General features: G+C 38.3%; 1 protein-coding gene and 1 long non-coding RNA gene across 9 annotated transcripts; one reads left to right on the top strand and one right to left on the bottom strand.

Annotated features, from left to right (window-relative positions):
* The first annotated feature begins 63 nt into the window (after positions 1-63).
* FNDC7 (fibronectin type III domain containing 7) lies at positions 64-12,503 on the top strand. Of its 8 annotated transcripts, XM_015635840.2 has the most exons (13): positions 64-1,031; positions 1,509-1,527; positions 3,209-3,463; positions 4,088-4,348; positions 4,832-5,089; positions 6,349-6,603; positions 7,287-7,544; positions 8,002-8,256; positions 9,145-9,399; positions 9,980-10,240; positions 10,816-10,845; positions 11,389-11,451; positions 11,927-12,033. In XM_015635840.2, exons 1-12 carry the CDS (start codon positions 969-971, stop codon positions 11,424-11,426), a joined length of 2,208 nt encoding a protein of 735 aa, XP_015491326.1. In that variant the 5' UTR covers positions 64-968; the 3' UTR covers positions 11,427-11,451; positions 11,927-12,033. The 8 variants fall into 8 exon arrangements, with proteins under 8 accessions (XP_015491326.1, XP_015491327.1, XP_015491328.1 ...); XM_015635841.3 differs by lacking the exon at positions 11,389-11,451 and having other exon boundaries at positions 11,927-12,503; XM_015635842.3 differs by lacking the exons at positions 9,145-9,399; positions 11,927-12,033.
* LOC117244813 lies at positions 6,685-11,394 on the bottom strand. The gene is made up of 2 exons (XR_004498597.1): positions 11,220-11,394; positions 6,685-7,571 (listed from the first exon to the last, which is right to left on the bottom strand). It is a non-coding gene; the product is annotated as an uncharacterized LOC117244813 (long non-coding RNA).
* Positions 12,504-14,722: the final 2,219 nt, after the last annotated feature.

Consider the following 14,722-nt stretch of genomic DNA (forward strand, 5'->3'; position numbering starts at 1 on the left):
CGATTCCCGGGCGGGGCGGCTCCTGCCGGCCGGGATCAGCCCCTCAGGAGCCCGGACCAGCCCGCCACGAGCCGGCCCTCTTCGTCGGCCGCCATGGGGTCCAAAACTCCCACTGGGGAAGTGCCCGGTGACGAGGGCTCGCCCCCTGAGGAAGGAGCCTCCTGCTGCTCAGGTGAACCCGGGACGGCGGGAGCCGCTCCCGACCCCCGAGGCGGCCCCTGGCGAGTTGTGAGGAGCAGAGGGGAGCTGGAGACCGCCCGGCCGGGGTGGCTGCCGAAACCTGCCCTAGTCCCGGGTTCCCTCGAGGGAAAACCGGGGGCTCCCTCACGGAAACGGCCCCTAGGCTCCCGCTGGCATGCATGTAATCCACCAAGGAAAACACTGACCGGACGTAGAACGATAGCGGCTGTTGACGCCTATAATCGCCTGTCAGTTTGAAGACATAGAGTCGTGTTCTCAAAGGGGAACCAGCAGCTGGAACAAATATGAGGGAATGAGAGGAAAATCTCTCTTTCCGCAACTCCAGGAATGAGGAAGAATAGTTAGTTCCCAGTCTCTATGGCGGTGCGCCATTCAAACAGGAGTACGATGATGGCATTGTTCCCGACGGAAAAGAAGATCCTTGTCAGTGGGCAAAAATGCAATAGACAATGAGCCGAAGAACAAATTGCGTTTAGCTTAATTATTTCATGAGTCTTGTATAAACCATACAGAATCTGCACCCTATAGCAGAAGGGAGAAGACCCCCCCACCAGCCATGCGGCCAGAAGCCGAGTGCTGTGGTAAGCCCGTGTCACCAGGGTTTGGTGGCCGCGGTCCAGCTGTGGTCCTGCAGGGAGGAGCGGCCAGCCCAGCGCGACCTCCTCTCCCCCGGGGAGTGCGCCTGCAGTGACAGCACCGCTGGGAAACAGCGCTGGCCATCGGCCCCAGCTCGCTCCCGTGTGAGGCTGGAACGAGGCTCGGGCAAGATGTGCAGTGCAAAAAGTACTGCACTGGCGTTTACTGGAGTGCTTCTCGGCTGCCTGGAAATGGTGAGTGAGACTTGCTGTAAAGCTACTTCTAGCAATGATACTGTATTCTTCGGAAAAACAAAGTAAAAGGTAGGGTGGAGCATTATCAGACATCCGCTTCCACATTGGCATTTCGTTACTATCACAGTGTTGCATTGTTTATATATGACTGAAAAATACTTTCAAAGTGTGTCAACAACTGCAAACGGGATTAATAGGCAGGTTCAGAGGGGAAAATGCAGAAGCAGTACAATCTGCATACCTGTACCAAATCTCATTAGTTGTGCATTCTTTCCATGCTTAAAGAATCTAAGCAAACACATCATAGCAGTAAAATGTATTCATAAACATAGTATTTTAGGTTGCTGTTACTAACGTAATTTTTTAATTTCAAAATAAATTAAATTTCAAAAAATTTAAATTTCAAAATAAAATATGTAATAAAATATGTAATAAAATAAAATTATTTTTCTAATTTTGTTACATCTTCCTTTTCAGATATTTTCAGCAAACACAGGTAAATATTCAAAAATTTTTTTGGTGTTTTGCCTGCATATTTTTGAATGGGTCTGAAGAGAACACCCACTTGTGATTTTTAATAAAATATTGTGTAAGTTCTAGCAGCTTTATAAACAAAAATTGTTTTCATGTATGATTTAGGCTTAAGATTGATTGATGTCTATAAATTTTTAATCTCATTTTTAGGGGTCACAATTCTGTTGGACACTAATGCAAATATTTAGACTCGTGCCTTGGTACAAGTGTGAACCAGGGGGAACACTCAGATGAACAAATTCTGCTGTTCATTACATAGCTCTGGTACAAATGGGATTCACACTGTCCCATATTTGAAACCAATTAATTGTTGTATATTTTAATAATTTTTAAAAAACCAACAAATGAAACATCAAAAGAAAACTCCATCCATCACATTCCCTCAAGAATAAACAAAAATCAAACAAAAACAAAACAAAAAAACTACAACAAAACACACCAGAAGAAGCACAATCCCCTATGCACAACTATTTCCAATGTTTTAGAATTTAATACACAGCTACTCAACTAAGCATTAACATCTGCTCTTAGTCCCAAACACTTTCTTATCAGTTACAGTCAGACACCCTCTTTTGCCCCATTTGTAAAAATGGTCCCAGCTATTCTGTCTAACCATGCCTATGGAACATTTGCAGATGAGTCTTTCAAATTGTGAATCAAAATACTGTACTACATATTTTTTTAGTTTGTTTTAAAATATTGTCTTTGATAACAATTCATAAAAATTTCTGTGCAAGAAATCCTTATCCAGGTCTAAGACTTGCCTAACAGTCAAGTAGAGAATATATAGCAGATAGATGTTAGCACTTAGCTGAGCAGCTGTGTATAATACTTGCTCAGGTCTCCCTAATCCCACATGAACTGCCTTGCTATGAATGAGTTTGCCTCAAGGTACCTACTGTGTCCCAAATACTTGTACATTCCTTTTCTTAATTTTATGTGGGATGTACCTTCATTTTATCTTTTTCCTCTTCTAGTGAGTGTTTTGCAGCCTTGCAATATGTGTAATTGCTTTATAAATGCTAATTTTAGTATGAAAATCCTGACTTTTGAACATAAATTACTCGTGGTTAAAAAATACATTGTGTGGTTAGTTTTGAAAGAACTCTTTCTGAATGACAGAGCATAACACCAAAGCATTGTTACAATATTTGATTTGTCATGTTATTGAATACTTAAGTATATCTGCTCTGATCAAGGGGTTAGGTGAGTTCCTGTGATCCCTTTCAGATTAGATTGTGTGTTGCTTTGATACAGAAATGCCTATGGTTCAGCATCATATTTCAGACTGCTTTGTATAAACATGCACTTTTTCTCTGTATATATTGCTTAAGTTAGTAATATAGTTAATTTGTTTTAAGGGAGAACCTCTCAGTGCAACGTAGGTTAAATAATGGTCTTAAAATAATGATTTCAGAGTATGAGAGTATTTTTATGGAAAGATGAAATTTTCTAGAATATCACAAGATTCTGTGTATTTTGTTAATGTTCACTTAAAGTCCATTTAACTTAAATTTTAATCATTCATAGAAAGTGTAGACTACTTGTCCTACATTTTGTCTCTGTGAAAAGTTCAGAGGATGCAGCATCCCACAGGACTGTGTTTTCCAACTTCATTATCTCTATCATTATTTCCACTTCAGCTCCAGATACACCTGTTATTGACCAAGCTTATTCAAAACTTAGCAACAGTATCACAGTGGAATGGAGAGCAGTACCTGGGGCTAATAATTACATGCTGACTGCACAAGATGGAGATTCCTTTGTTGAAACTATAGTAAAAAATTCTCCAGGCACAGTGACGGGACTGAAGCCTGCCACCTTGTACCGAATCACAGTCAGATCTATAAATTCGGGAGGAAAAAGCCAGCCTTCACCTTTCAGGAAAGTAAAAACAGGTGGACTTTCAAAATCTTATTTCAAATTCTGTAATGTTGTTATTATAACATAAAGCATTCATGCATGTACCAGTCCTGAATTATTATACTCTTTGTTTTAAATTGTACTGATCACATTCTTCTTTCAGTTTTTGAGGACTAGAATTCAGCCATCTGACTTATTGACCAGGACAAAAGTCTGAATTAGTGGTTTACTTTATGATGGTGCAGTAAGTTAAAAGTTCAGTTGGGAGTTCCACTAGAATTTGTATGAATATTTGTATATGACTTAAACAAAGGGCATAACTTGAAGGAATAGAAGAAATGAAGAAACAACCAAAAGTATAAAATAGTAGACAATGTAAAATACAGAGGACAGGAAATGCAGTGTCTTCTTGGTGATTTTCATTCTTCAACACATGCAGCCCATCACACTTTCTGTGCAACTTTTGTTCATTTCACAAAACATGCAATACAATAATTGATGCACCGAATCATTTTCCAAATTTATTCTGTTGTTCTTGCATTAATTATTTTTTCTGTCACTGAATTTGTCTCTCAGGGTTCGTGTTTGTTTTTTCTGTATATTCCTTTCAGGTTTGGTCTACTGAAAAACGAAAAGCGTAATTTGTTCTTTCTCAACAGTCTTGGCTGCTCCAATTCTGTCTGTTCATTCTCCGAGTTGTGACTCCATTGCAGTGAGCTGGAAAGCTGTGCATATGGCAGCTGGATTCTCTGTGTCACTCATGAGGTCAGATGGTTTGGGCAGAAAGCTGAAGCAGAACACCACCAATACTTCCTTGATATTTACAAATCTAGATCCAGGAACTCTCTATACTATCAGGGCTTACGCCTGGAATGCCAATGGGATGCCTGGAGATGATTTCACATATAACCAAAGTACAAGTAAGAAATCTGAAACCAAGTCAGCATTCCAAAAACAACACAGTAACAATATACCAGAAAGTATTTATGTGTATGTGCAATTGTATTATGTTTTTCAAAGATACACTGAGTAAATTTTCAGATCATGTTTTAGCGCCATTTCAAAGTTTATGAAAGGTCAGATAACATGGCTATATTTAGTGAACATTACTGATGCAATGATACAATTTACTGTCACTAAAGTTGTACTGAGTACATTATACAAGCTCAGACTGATTTTGAGGATTTTTCTAATTGTGAGAAGCAAATAAATAAGCAGGGAGTTTCAGCAGTGGTCAACTACAATTATTTATTTTTTTAAATGTCATTTTGACATGAATGAGGGTAAGGTTTGCACCCCAAAAAAAAAAAAATACAACATTTAATTTGCAAGTTGTGAAAGAAATCATATCTCTAGTCCATAATTTAAGTTATATTTATGTGTTCCAAATTGATATACCATAGGTCCTAACGCACCAGTGGATGTTAAAGTAGCTTTCAATAGTGGTGCTTTAAGAGCTGTTGTCTCTTGGATGCCATCAGAAGGAGCTCTAACTTACAGTGTCACAGTCTCCAGTGGACTCCTGAAACTGAGGTGTAACACATCTTCTGCCTCCTGCATGGTGCCATCCCTCCAGTGCAGCTCTGAATATTACGTGTCTGTCACAGCATACAATGATGCTGGATCCAGTGAACCTACTGATGCAGTGAGCTTAAAGACTAGTATGTGTCACTGATTCTTATGTAATTTATGGCATTTTAATGTCTACTTCTTTAATTTCAAATATAAATTAGTTCATTGCAATTCACAGGTGATTCTCAATTAGTTCTGCTTTTGAACTTTGTCCATTAATTATGCCATATACTTTTCTATTGCAGGGGTAAGAGCCTAAACATTCTTCATATTTCTGTGACAAAAACTTGTGAACAAATTTGTGAGGAAATGGCATTAAGGACTGCCTCTGAGCATAGAACTGTTCTGGGCCACGCCAAGCTGTTAGTTAGAAAGGGGATCAACAAAAGCACATTCAGACAAAGTAACACCACTAGACTAAATTAGGAAACCATCAACCATATTCAAGAGAAGAATTTGCTCAGTTCACCACTGAGTACCACTGCCATGTCAGAGATTGTTGTTTCCTGACCTGTTAGATGAGCTGCCCATGTAATCAAAATCTAAGCAATTCCTTTTTATTATATGTTACTTTAAATACACAACATTATTTACTTAGTCATTTGATGTAACCTGCCTCATTTTGACTTTTGATAGGAGTTAGATGAATTATGAGCAATTCTGTGGTGCATCCAACAGGATGAGAGAGCATTATGCAAGAGACAACTATTAAGCTGTGGGCTGTAATCTCAGCCAACACTGCTTCAGCTAGATCATGTATATTCAAATAGCAGGAAGCTGCACTTTATTGAACTAGAAAGAAAGTAAATGTTACTTAAACAAAAGCCATGGAGTTCACAGTTTCATGTGGCATTTTGGAATGCCAACAGAAAAGAAACCTAAGTAAAGGACAGTTCTACTCAGACACAGCCAGTAAACTTTATACAAAAGTATAAAAGATTTTCACATATAGAGGCTTCTGGATGCCAACTGCTATTCATGCTAGTATTCAAATTATCATCCAAACCTACTATTTGTGAGCATACACTGTGCCAGTTCCTTTCAAAATATTGTCTGGTGTCACTGTTTTTGTTCAGAGGGCTCCTTAAGCAGATGTTTCTGTAAAACATGGTAGCATCTATTTTGTTCTGTAAAAATCAAACCCACTTGTTGTCTAAAAACAAGCAACAACCTCTGTAAAGGCAGCTAAGTTGCTGTTTTCTCAGTCATGACAGAGCAACTGTTCAAGCTGAGTAGAATAATCTATATGTCCCAGATTTTCCTTTATTCCCCAAGAGTATAACTTGAAGAAAGAAAAAAATAATTGCATTGAGAATTTTTTCTTTTTAATGTTTTTTTTTTTTTTCAGTTCCTTGTGCACCAGTAAACATATCAATTGAGGAGGATGAACCTGGTCACTTGCTGGTTTCATGGTCTAGTGTCAGTTTGGGTCATTATTATGTGGTCTTTGTGAAGAGTGATGATGGCTTGGAAGTGCACTGCAACACATCATATACTCAATGCCATTTCCAGTCAGACTGTGGTTTCACTTATTTCATTAGTATTTTTGCATATAACAAGGCTGGGCAGAGTCCTTTAGGTGATGTATTCAATTACACTACTAGTAAGTAACCATGTATTCCTGCAAATTCACTTGGATCCTTTAACTGTATGGTAGAGCTGTTTGGACATTTTTATAGAAACGTAACAACTTAAACTTTTTTTATTCAGGTTTTGGGTATAACACACAAAGGTCAGCAGAGAAAAAGAAACAGTTCACATTACAATTAAACTTAACTTGCATAGTCAAGTGCAATGACATGCATACAAACGTGAAAACAGTAACAATTCACAATCATCAGGCAAGGGACATATGAATAACACACAGACCTGGCATAACATTTGAACTCTAGTTCTGTCTGGGTGGGTTTTGTTTTTTTTTAGTTTTACCTCAGGAAGAGTGTACCAAAGTCTTCAACTTCCTCATAGGGAGTTTTCATACTTTGAAAATTAAAAAAAATATTAAGTTCAATGGGAATTTGAGAACACTTATTTAACCTCTAGACTTTTAAATTTTAAACCAAGGATATACGTAATTCCTGTATCTGACCTAAACACTAGTATGTCCTCTACTGATTTGGAAGGAGTGGTACCAAATCAATTTAAGAAGTAAATCTGGGGTTTATTAGACTGTTTGCACAGTATTCGTCACCTTTGGAGAAGACATAAAGAAATGAAACAAGGCTCTTATTTGCACCACTTTTCCACTCGCATTCGGGCTTCCCTGTCTGCCTTTTCCGTTCGCAGCTCCTTGTTGCCCCAGTGACTTCAGGGCCGTGTTCATGTCAAGCGACACGGTGCGGGTCACCTGGGCTCCTGTGCGAGGCGCTGACCTGTACGAGACCCGAGCAGCCAGCCGCAGCGGTGTGCTGCTCTGCAGGGACACGGCCACGGCCTGCACCCTGTCGGCTCTGCAGTGCAGCACCCCCTACAACATCACCGTGTTCTCCTTCAGCGAGGCCCGCGGCACCAACACCTCGTGTGCGCCTCAGTACGTGGCAACAGGTAGTGTGATCACTCATTTTCCTTTAGCTGAAGAAATCATTATTATACACCCCAGTGATTCATGGATGAAAAGCATTACTGGAGTGCTAAGTTACTATTTAACTGTTTTACCGAGTTTACTGATAAAATTTTTTTTAAAACTCAAAAAACCCAGCAACTCCAAAACTATAACTTCTTAAGAACACACTACAAGAAGGAAATTTACATCAAATTTGTATTGAAAGCTTTTGATAGCTCCAGTATTTTGAAAATTAGAATTACAATTTATTCCCAAAATCCTTATGTAATCTTTATGTTCTGTCACAATTTCTAAATTCTCACCAGGAGTAAAGCATATAAAAATAATATAATTTTCCAAAGTAATTTGTCAGTTCTAACTGGAATTTAATTTTCACATGTAACTTATATAATATGCATAAACAATCTCTTTAAGTACTATTAATATGAAATATTTCAGCTCCCTGCAGTCCTGAAATAAAAAACGTTTCAAAGGAGGGTCTATCTGCAATCAGTGTGCAGTGGCAACCTAACAATGAAGAAGCTACATATGTTGTCACTGCCAGAGGAGAGGCTGGACTTTGGCATTGTACAAGCACCAGGAATTCCTGTACCCTAATGGATCTTCCCTGTGGATCTGCTTTCTCTGTAAGTGCTATAGCAAGATCACCAGCAGGACAGAGCTTGCCAAGCTACAGTATCCCTTTAGAGACAGGTATGGGGAATTGTATATAGTTCAACATAGCAGTATAATAATAAAATAGTTCTATGACTCTATGGTTTGGGCTATTTTTTATTTACATTATGTGCACATTGTATTGCTGAATGTCCTTTTCGTAAACCTGTCTGTATATTTATGTGTGTGACAAGGAAGGGTCATTTGGCAGTTGCCTCAGACTGAGGCCTTAGTGCAACCAATTATCTTCTGGCACAGCTAACTAAAATGTAATAACATAAGCTACTAATGTAATGCACAAGTTCCTTGTCAGCATTTTGATATTTAGCATTACCAGGAGAGGCAATGAGGTAATGTCCATGTCAACAAATAAGCAGTGTAAAGAACAGATTAAAGCACATCCTACCCACTGTTCCTGCTAGTCATTTGCTAATAGGTTTTGTCCTCTACCACCTCTCCAGACAATCCCCAGGCCCAGTACAGAGATTAATATGCACCAGGGTCTATTTTTAACAGGCAGTTTGGCTGCAGTCATTTTACATTGTAGAAGAAGAGACTTTAAACAGAGACAGAACTGGACTGAGATATATGACTTGAGGGGTAAAGACACTCCCTGCTTAATTAAACTACAGATGTATTCTGGTATTCTGATGAAAAATCTTAGTAATTTTTAGAATCTTGGTGAACAATCATTTTCTAATAATTCCAGGGTTCTAACCCACAGTTAGGGACAAACTCCTCTTATATTGACATTTTGTTTATTAGAGGCTTGCCAGCAGAGTGAAATATTTTTCAGCACGCTTGAAAAGTACACACTTCTTCATTCCTTTACTCTTGATCATGTACTATTCTACCTGCAACCCTCCAAATACTTTCCATTTTCCAGGTACAAAACAGAATTCACTTCTGTTTTTTGTTCTGTTTCAGCTCCTTGTTGCCCTAATGACCTGATACTAACTCAAGTGACACAGTCTGTAACCAATATCAGTTGGTCTGTTGGGAGGGGTGCACAGACATATATAACAATACTGGAGTCTCCAAAAGGACTGGCAAAGTGTCACACACTTCAGACCTACTGTCTCCTGGGATGTATCACATGTGGTACCAACTATACAGTGTCTCTGAGAGCCATTACTGAGACTGGTTTGACATCCAGCTGCACCTATCAGGGATATTTTTCTAGTACGTAATGTGTAAATGCAACTGGGAAGAAAAACACTCAATACACAACGTATTTTGTGTGGTGTTCCTCTCATAAAAATAACAGCTTAAATAACATAACATAACAGCTTAAATAGCATAAAATAACAGCTAATCCACCTGCAGTTCCCTCTTTAAATAAATGCACTTCGGGTTATTTTCATATAATCAAGACCTGTTCTTATGACTGCCATCAGTTGGCCGTATAAAGAAGTTCTAGTAATATTGCTCCAGAAACAGTTTTTTAATTTAAATTATGCTATGGCATAATTAAATTTTAGAGACTTCAAAAGGATTCTGGGCATTCTAAGGTAGGTCTTATGCCAGGTGAGAGCAACAATATTCCAACGTGTAAAACAATGACTGAATTTCAGCTCCATAAAATGACTCTAACTTTTCTCTCCTAGTTCAGTTCAAGAATTATTTTGGCTTTGTGAAATAATAATTTTTCTCCTTGAAATGCTGACAATCATAGTAATCTGGTTTAAACTGAACTCTAGAAATTTATAATACACATTGTGAGTTCACAAAATTTTCTCATTAATGTTTCTTACTTTTTCAGGTGCTTGCTGCCCTTCTGGGGTGAAGCTCTATAGACTTGGCAACAATGGCATCAGGGTGTTCTGGCAAGCTTCTGATGAAACAATAAACTACAATGCAAATTTACATGGCTCAAAGGGCAATTTCAGCTGTACCCCCAGCTCAGGTCTGAGTCACTGTGACATCACCAAGATACCTTGTGGGGATGTCTACACTGTGGTGGTAGCTCCAGTGACTGACAAGGGGGCAAAACTCACATTTTGTCCCAAGAAAATATATTCAGGTAGAATTTAAATTTCTTTGAATAATTTAGGGTTTTTTGGTCCATGCATGCTAGATGGCTAAAATGTAATCCAAAGTTATGTGGGTAAAGGTGGCATGGAATAGAACCTTTCTGCTCTGGTGTTGACTGCAGAGTACACTTTATGAGTGTAGTCTTGCAATAACTGTGATGGGAACTTCATAGCAGCATTTTGGGTCTGGGCACATTTATCTACACAGGTGCCTCTTAGCTGGATCACCCATATCCTGGTGAATACTGAAAAGCTAATGTTCAGTTGGGAGGTTAGGAATGGTTAGAATATAGAAGAAATAAATGAGCATTTTTAATGTATTTTTTAAATAAAGAAACAAATCAATAACTGCAATTAATCACTCCTAAGCACATTTTTAAAGTACAAATTGTTTAAAGGGGAAGAAATCATTTTGCCTTTCCCAAGGCATGGATTTCATCCATTATAAAACTACTGCTACCTGATGGGATTGCATAGTAGTATAGACTGAGTACATACTGCAGACTAGAATTTTACAGCTTAAAACCTGACACCTAACACTTGTACCACTTTCATGTCATTTCAGTCACCTGTTCTGGAAGCTCTGTTGGAATGGGTAAGAGCAGTACATTAATTAAAAATTCATGAAGTTCATTAAGTATTTTTGCATAATCTTCAAATAAGATGCATATAGCATATAGATTTGATAGTCAAGGCTTCTGGTAGCGTTACAAAGGTTTATCTCATCCTCTCCCCCACTTTGTAATATATAATTTTTAAAAAAAAAAACAAAACCTTATCTATATTGTGGCCTGCATACTATCATGCTTGGTCGCAACACTTACTACTCATTTGACAGCACATAATAAAAGGCAGGTGTATCTTTTTATAGCCTTCCCACATCCCATTACAAATGAAGCTAGGTGACATTTCTGCTATTTTCAAAAAGGGAAAAAAAAAAAACCAAAAAAAAAAACAAGTGTGGCTTACCTCAATCTATTCTACCAGTATTTCTTCTGGGTTCCAGCAGGATAGTGCTTTATTTGCTTATGTAAACTGCTAGAAAGCACTTCAAAAGCAGCCACTGGAAAAAAAAAAATTCTCAAGACAGTTGCTTTTCCATAACTGGAATTGTCTTAATTTCCAAAATCTTTTCTAGTTATTTATAGAGGAAGGAGCAATGCAAAACACATGTAGATGAAATTCTGGTTCAGATAAGGAGGTAAGATTTAAGAACTGCAATTCATATTAGAATGCATGAATCCAACTTTTCCTGCTGATTAAATCTTTGTGATAAGAGGAAAATGCCTCACCAGTCCTGTATATCATAAACCTAAGTGGTTTGTTAAAATCCATATTTACATCTGAAATCTCTTGTTTATTTCTGCTTGCACTACTGATTTGTCCTCTCCCCCATTTATAACAACCTTTTTTCACTTCACTAAGCCTTCACTTTACTATGCTACAGTTCCCCAAAAAAGCCCTTAAAGTCCAAACAGATAAAAATATTCTTCAGCACTCATTTACTTTCTCCTGGTGTTCTGTACTATTTTCTGCTCCTGTCTCAGAGGGATGGCAAGAAATCACTTTTGACTTTTTCCCCCTAAGGCTGATCTCATTTTTGCTGCTGTTCACCTGCTGCTATCCTGGATATTAAGGTTGTTCATAACACCATTCTCCCTAAATGTTATTTTCAGTCCTTTTTTATCCCTGAAGCTGGAAAGACACATCTGTGCTTAACTGCAACATTCACAGCTGCTTGAGGACTGGGAGGATAGCTGAAGACCTAGCCATATCTGAGACCTAATCCAGGCAAGACCTTCTCTCAATACTCCACAGTGGTTACTTTTTCAGCCGACTTTGAAAGCAAAGTTTAAGGTCAATGGTTCTACAAACACATGTGTAATCTAACACAGTCTTCAGAAGTTCACGTGTATAAAGGTATCCAAAGACAACAGGGTTTTTAGCACTATTTTCAGCTTATAAAAACAGACACAATCCATTCTGGAAATTGCCCTTCTTCAGAGAACACATTAGGTGTTAAGTATCTCAGACAATGCTTCTGATCACTTGGGAAAAATCTCATGGGAATCTCACACTTCAGTAAATTGCTTGTAGAGGGCCCAGGAATTATATGATGCTTCTTAAAACACGATCTGACTAAAAGTCACAATCAAACAAGTCTTTCTTTAGGAAACATTATTTAAAACTGCCCTGCATTAGTTAATAGAAAGTTGGTTTTATTTCTCACTTAATAAAAAAAAAAAAATTAAATAGCCTTCCTTGAGGGTTTTATTTCAGTATTTCTTCTTTGCAGACATCATTGCCAAACACTGTCACCACAGTGTGTTTAACTGCATTTTCAGAGATCTAAAGCAATTGGCTTCTTTTGGAACCAAATTCAAACCCCAAAATACTTCTTTCCACCTAAGCAATTCTGATAATTCCATGCTCTAATAGTAACCCTAATGTCCTTTAACCCATTCTAAACTGTTGGTGTATGTTTTCTTAATTCTCCCTGGCACACAGACCTTAACACCTGAATTACACTCTACAAACAACATTGTAGTACTATTTTCATCAGCTCCTCTCCCTTTTGTCACTGAAAAGAAGTGTGATTTCATCAGAATGTATTATTTGTATGTATGTTGGGGGAAAAAAGGCAAAAAGCTGAAGAGGAGTCATGATTTCAAGAAAAAAACACATTGATTCAGCTCTAAAAAAGTGTGTAGCAGGTGTATACAAAAACAAATATAGCAAAACAGGGAAGAAAAGCAACACAATGAAACTGAGCCATATACACACCTTCTACTATGGCAGTGTGTAACCTCAGTGTGTTGTTATTTAGCCATTAGACAGTGTCTAATAGTTAACACCACTATGTGAAATGGCACTGGCATCACTGAGCTGATTAAAAAATTTGGTCAAGATTGGTTGCATGTTCTCTCCAGACTGAGGTAAACACACTTTTATGAGTCATGCAGACTTCAGACCACAGGAAAGGACAATCAGATGCCATGCTTTTATAGATGCTGTTTTTGTACTATTTACTCCTATGAAGCTCTGGACTTCATGACGCAAAAAAACCTCATTCAATTCAAATAACTGACCAACCAACAACAGTCCTACCAAAATCCCCAAGCAACCCAACCCCACAACCTCTTGAACCTCTTCTTGTTGAAGGCCTGGAGGTAGGCAGCATATGGATATGCTAAAATGGATGTTTTCTGAGCAGTATCTGTGAAATCATGTGAACTAACAAATTAGGTGATTAAAACCACCTAGGTTATTTCACAGCAGATGACTTCATTAATGCTTACTTAATAAAAAATTTAAATTCAGTGCATAATAGTAAAGATATATTGAAATTACACAAATATGAACACTTGCAAAAAAATTTGTATCTATATTATTTAAAATACAGTTTTTAATTGCATCTGACACAGAAGTAATAGCTCAAAACTTAGATAGGTTTTCAATCCACTGAAGGAACTGACAAAAACCTACCCTTCAGCTGATTTCAGACTTGACCCAAATTTACTGAGATTTAGTGTTCTACCACATCTAACTATTGCTGGTGAAAATAGATACAATGACAACCTCATTGCAAAACATCAAGAGTGGCACTTAGATGCTGTTTTACCCTGCCTAACAGCTGGCGGTCATCCATACCTAAAGCTACATGTGCTTGATAGTGGGGCAAAGGGCCCAAACATTAAAGCCAGCAGAATTCATCAAATTCCTTCAGGTTCCCTAAAGAGGGGAACTTGTATGCTGTAGGAGGCTATTAATAGTATTATTCCAGTACCGAGCATTGGAGCCACAGGAAATGTCCAAGACAGATGAGGCTTCACAAGGATAGCTATCCCAGTTAGGCTATTATGGACACGTAGCATACCATGGAAACTTCAGGTTCATAGTGCTTCGGTCATGGTTATTTACCCTGAGAACTGAACAGTGAGTGCACAGACTGTGAGATAACAACTCTGCAACCACAGCTCCTCCAGCTAAAATTGGCAGAAATTCTCTTCTAATGTCCCCAAGATGAATGTCCAGTACAGCTGTACTGCACTGCAACAACACCACCAGAGTGGGCAGCACTGGCATCTCCACTAGCTCGCCCCTGCTCATCAGAGCTGCTTTCACAGCCCTGCAGTTCCTTCTACTTTTTAAGGAAGGGCACACAAAATAAAATGGAATCAGAAAGACAGAAAGCAATTAAGAGAACCTGGATACAAACTGAAGAGCCGTATGATAGTAAATCCCAAGGATAATTTCAGATAGGTGTCTTGGTTCAAGTGATTTTCACAGGTCTTGGTTAGCAGTGAATATTGTGCTGTCCATTACACTGCTAACTCAAGTACATAATATCGATATTAAATTCAGAGGTCAAAAAGGACTATTTATAAATAGGAAAATAAAAGCACAGTCCTGAAATTACTGCTCTTGTAAAAAGATACTGGGATGGGACAGTCTTTGCACAAGCTGTATCA

The sequence above is a fragment of the Parus major genome, chromosome 8 (genome assembly GCF_001522545.3).
Source record: "Parus major isolate Abel chromosome 8, Parus_major1.1, whole genome shotgun sequence".
In the NCBI taxonomy this organism is placed as follows: Eukaryota; Metazoa; Chordata; class Aves; order Passeriformes; family Paridae; genus Parus; species Parus major.

Excerpts from the sequence above, each read along its gene's own strand:
- FNDC7 (XM_015635840.2), top strand. The coding sequence starts at position 969 with ATGTGCAGTGCAAAAAGTACTGCACTGGCGTTTACTGGAGTGCTTCTC. Across the intron at positions 6,604-7,286 it reads TGTATTCAATTACACTACTA|CTCCTTGTTGCCCCAGTGAC; the intron begins GTAAGTAACCAT and ends TTCCGTTCGCAG. Across the intron at positions 8,257-9,144 it reads CAGTATCCCTTTAGAGACAG|CTCCTTGTTGCCCTAATGAC; the intron begins GTATGGGGAATT and ends GTTCTGTTTCAG.